The sequence below is a fragment of the Mustela putorius genome, unplaced genomic scaffold, assembly GCF_011764305.1.
Source record: "Mustela putorius furo isolate JIRA1106 unplaced genomic scaffold, ASM1176430v1.1 tig00003913_pilon_pilon_pilon, whole genome shotgun sequence".
NCBI classification, from domain to species: Eukaryota; Metazoa; Chordata; class Mammalia; order Carnivora; family Mustelidae; genus Mustela; species Mustela putorius.
Genome location: NW_025422060.1, coordinates 9,997,553 through 10,002,069, shown reverse-complemented (window position 1 = coordinate 10,002,069; position 4,517 = coordinate 9,997,553). Strand labels below are relative to the sequence as shown.

At 35.7% G+C, this 4,517-nt stretch overlaps 1 protein-coding gene across 2 annotated transcripts in view; it reads right to left on the bottom strand.

Annotated features, from left to right (window-relative positions):
* Window positions 1-4,517, bottom strand: part of HSPA14 (heat shock protein family A (Hsp70) member 14) — a 39,409-nt gene that overhangs the window by 5,322 nt on the left and 29,570 nt on the right. For both annotated transcript variants that reach the window (XR_006603356.1, XM_045069179.1), the window contains exon 11: window positions 804-1,016. Coding sequence is in view for 1 of the 2 variants with exons in the window: in XM_045069179.1 (XP_044925114.1) it covers window positions 804-1,016 (213 nt within the window). In the remaining variant the exon portion in view is untranslated. The remainder of the gene's footprint in view (window positions 1-803; window positions 1,017-4,517) is intronic.

The following is a 4,517-nucleotide window of genomic DNA, read 5'->3' as shown; positions in this document are numbered from 1 at the left end:
CTAATAAGCAGAAAAATAATATGCATATCCTCTGATATTTATCATTACAATTATAAAGTCACTCCTATTATAAATATAATACTTAATCCTTGTTGATCATCTAGAAACTACAGATAGGCAAAGGAAGCAAATGTGATCCTTGATCCCAACTTACTTCATTTAAAAATAAATTGAAACGTATCTCTCTATCTGTATTTGAAGCTTATGATTAAAAAAATTTTTTTTAAAAAGATTTTATTCATTTCTTTGACAGAGAGAGAGACATAGTGAGAGAGGGAACACAATCAAGGGGAGAGGGAGAGGGAAAATGAGGCTTCCCACTGAGCAGGGAGCCTGATCCTGCGATCATGACCTAAGCATATGCCTAACAACTGAGCCACCCAGGTGCCCTTATGATTAAAATTATAAGAAATTAATATGTTAGATAAATATTAACTGAAAGAAAACAAGAGACTCATTAAACGCAAAATTATAAATCTCAATTTAAAATTTTTACCAATATACAAATTTTCATTGTAAAACCATGGTATGTATAAAAACTTATGACAAGGGCGCCTGGGTGGCTCAGTGGGTTAAGCCGCTGCCTTCGGCTCAGGTCATGATCTCAGGGTCCTGGGATCGAGCCCCACATCGGGCTCTCTGCTCAGCAGGGAGCCTGCTTCCTCCTCTCTCTCTCTGCCTGCCTCTCTGCCTACTTGTGATCTCTCTCTGTCAAATAAAAAAAAAAAAAATCTTAAAAAAAAAAACTTATGACAATAAGTTTATGCTACTTTTATGGAAAAGTAAAGAAAAGCTAAACCTACCTTAACTAAAATATCTTTGGCTGAACACTCTATCTTAAGTGAGTCTTCCACTAAAAGATTTTCTTTCCCAATAAGAATCCCTGCTTCAATAGCTGCACCAATAGGGATGACCTCATCAGGAGGGATAGAATTCAGAAGCTCAACCGTTGGGAAGAGATCTTTAATCAGTTGTTGTAGCCTTGGCATTCGAGAAGACCCTCCACAAAGAACAACCTAGAAAATAAAAATAATTTTCAGTTTTTTACTTTTAGAACAATGGCTGTTTCTCAAAATCAAGTATTAAAAGTTCGGCCATCTTTACCCATGTAATGATAAAATACAAGAAGCCCTATTGTAACATTATTTTATGTTGTACTTACCATATATATAAAATATATATATTTAACACATTTTAAGTATTTAACATATTCTTTACTCATAAAAACAAAATTTAAAATGAAGAGATCTTACCACACGGTAGAAAATACAATACACGAACAATGTGGCTTATGATTAATACTGGGCATATGCAGCTTAACCATAAACAGGCATCTGAATAGGAAATATATTAATACTTTATACTATTCCAACACTTCTAAAAGAAATGTTTACATACATCCTATGGCATTTTTATGACAAATATAAGCAATCTCACTATGTGAAAACTATGCCACAGATTTTTATCTTCACCATGGAAGAACACTCAATTTTCTGAGGAAAAAGATGTTTTACAAAACTACATTTTAAGCTCTTGGTCCATCTAGTTAAATATCTTGTCTCTGAAGAATTTCATATAAAACTACTCCTTTACTAGCTTATCCACACAAGTGCCCCAGCTTTTACAGCTGCCGCCTGAGGGACTGGGGCTCCAAATCACCTAGCTCTGATAGTTAAAAGTACTGGCATTCATGAGTTCCACAGGACTATCACAATGAGGCAGTTTTTAAATGGTTAAGGAGCACCCCCTGCCCAGTGGCTATATACCTATATGCCTGGGCTCAGCAGAGAGGGAGCCAGGCAAAAATGCCCATCTCCCAGTTTATCCCTGGAGGAGATTTGACTGCATACTTTCCCAGCTGCTGCCTGAGAGTCTGGCTTCCAATCAGCTTGTTTCTTCAATCCTCCTCTTTGGGACACTGATGGTCTTGGCATACTCTCAGCTACTGAGAGCCACTAAGAACAAAGATGGCAGCTTAGGCATACAGATTTGAGAGGCAACCAGAAGCTTGGGGCTGGGGTGATTGATAAAGTTAATTTCTTATGTCAGACCAGTGTGTCAAGACTGGAAGATGTGGTAGTTATATGTAATGCACAGAAACCAACATGGAGAGTCAACATATATATTCCAAACAAAATAACTTCTCAAAAACTGATCTTAATGAGGCAAAGGTAAGTGATTTTCCCAGTACAGTTTATAACAATAAGGCTGCTTGCTGGAGTCAGCAGAGTAATGTGTGAATAAAGAGAATCTCAACAGAGATATAGAAAATATTAAAAAAAAAAAAAACCCAAATCACAGAACTGAAGAATATAATAACTGAACTGAAAAATTCAGTAGAGAGGTTAAACAGCACATTTCATGAAGGAAAAGAAAGGTTCATAAACTCAGGACAGGACAGAGGAATTCATCTAAAGATAGGTGTAAAAAGAAAAAAGAATGAAAAAGAATTAAGATGGCTTAAGGAACTTATGGGACAGTAGTAAGTATACTAATGCACATACTATAGAAGTCCCAGAAAGAGAAGAGAAAAAAAGGGGCAGAATGCATATTAAAAGAAATAATGGTTAAAAATTACCTAACCTGGGGAAACAAACAGATATCCAGATCCAGTAAGCCCCAAAATTACCAAGTAAGATGTATAAAGAGACCTACACTGAGAAACATTGTAATTACAGTGTTAATGGGTCACGTGGGTGGATCAGTTGGTTAAGCATCCTTCTCGATTTCAGCTCAGGTCATGATCTCAGGATCATGAGACTGAGCCCGGCATCAGCCTCACGGCTGGGCATGGAGCCTACTTAAGATGCTCTCTCTCGGGGCACCTGGGTGGCTCAGTGGGTGGCTCAGTGGGTTAAAGCCTCTGCCTTCGGCTCAGGTCATGATCCCAGGGTCCTGGGATCAAGCCCCGCATCGGGCTCTCTGCTCAGCGGGGAGCCTGCTTCCTTTTCTCTCTCTCTGCCTGCTTCTCTGCCTACGTGTGATCTCTTGTCTGTCAAATAAATAAATAAAATCTTTAAAAAAAAATTCTCTCCCTTTCCCTATGCCCACCCACCTGCTCCCCTCTTAAAAAAAAAAAAAAAAAGCATCAAAAGTTAAAGACAGAATCTCAAAGACTGCAAGAGAAAAGCAACTTGTTACATACAAGTGACCCTCTCGTAAGATGATAAGCAGATATTCCAACAGAAATCTTACAAACTAGATGTGAGCTATCCTAACTGCTGAAAGAAAAAACCTGTCAGCCAAGAATACTCTACTCAAAGCTATCCTGCAGAACTGATGGAGAGATGTGTTTTACACACCAATGAAAGCTGATGGAGTTTACCAGACTGAGCAATGTTCAATGGAGTTCTTCAAGGATGCTAATTAGTAACTTGAAAACATATGAAACTGTAAAACTCACTGGTAAAGGTAAATATATACAGTTGACCCTTGAATAATTCAAAGGTCAAGGACACTTATTCCCTGCATAGTTGAAAATCCATGTATAATGTCTGACTACCCCAAAACTTAACTATTAATAGCCTACTGTTGACCAGAAGCCTTATCAATAACACAGTCAATAAACACATATTTTATATGTTATATGTAATATATACTGTATTCTTACAATAAAGTAAGCTAGAGAATAAAATGTCAAGAAAACCATAAAGAAAAGAAAATCCATTTAAAGTACTTTACTGTATTTATTGAAGAAAAAATCCATTTATGAGCAGATCTGTGCAATTCAACCTGTGTTGTTCACAGGTCAACTGTAGTTGAATTCAGAATACTCTAATATTGTAATAGTGGGGGTGAGCACTCTAACATAAAGGCTAAAAGAAAAAAAACATTAAAAATGATATAACTACAATAATTAATTAATGGATACACAAAACAAAAGACATAAATTGTGACATCAAAAACAAAATGTGAAAAAGAGGAGTGTAAAAATGTAGAGCTTTGGTATGTGTTCAAAGTTAAGCTGTATCGGTTTCAAATAGGCTATTATAAGATGTTTTATATAAGCTTCATGGTAACCAAAAAGCAAAAACCAATAATAGATACAACAAAAGATAAAAAGAAAGATATCAAAGCACATTACTATGCAAAAAAATCAACAAATCACAAAGGAAGAAGGAATAAAGGAGCACATGAACTATAAAACCGAAAATTAGCAAAATGGTTAGAGTAAGTTTATGCTAATCAAAAATTATTTTTTGTACCCTAACAACAAATTATTGGAAAGAGAAATTAAGAAGACAATCCTATTCACAACAGCAAAAAAAGAATAAAAGACTTAGGAATAAATTTAACCAAGGAGGTGAATGATTTATACACTAAAAGCTATAAAGATATTGATGAAAGAAATTGAAGAAGACATGAGTAAGTTGAAAGATATTCCATGTTCTTGGAATGGAAAAATTAATTTTGTTGAAATGCCCATACTACCCAAAGTGATCTAGAGATTCAATGCAATCCTATCAAAATTCCAATAGCATTTCTCACAGAAACAGGAAAGACAATCCTAAAATCTA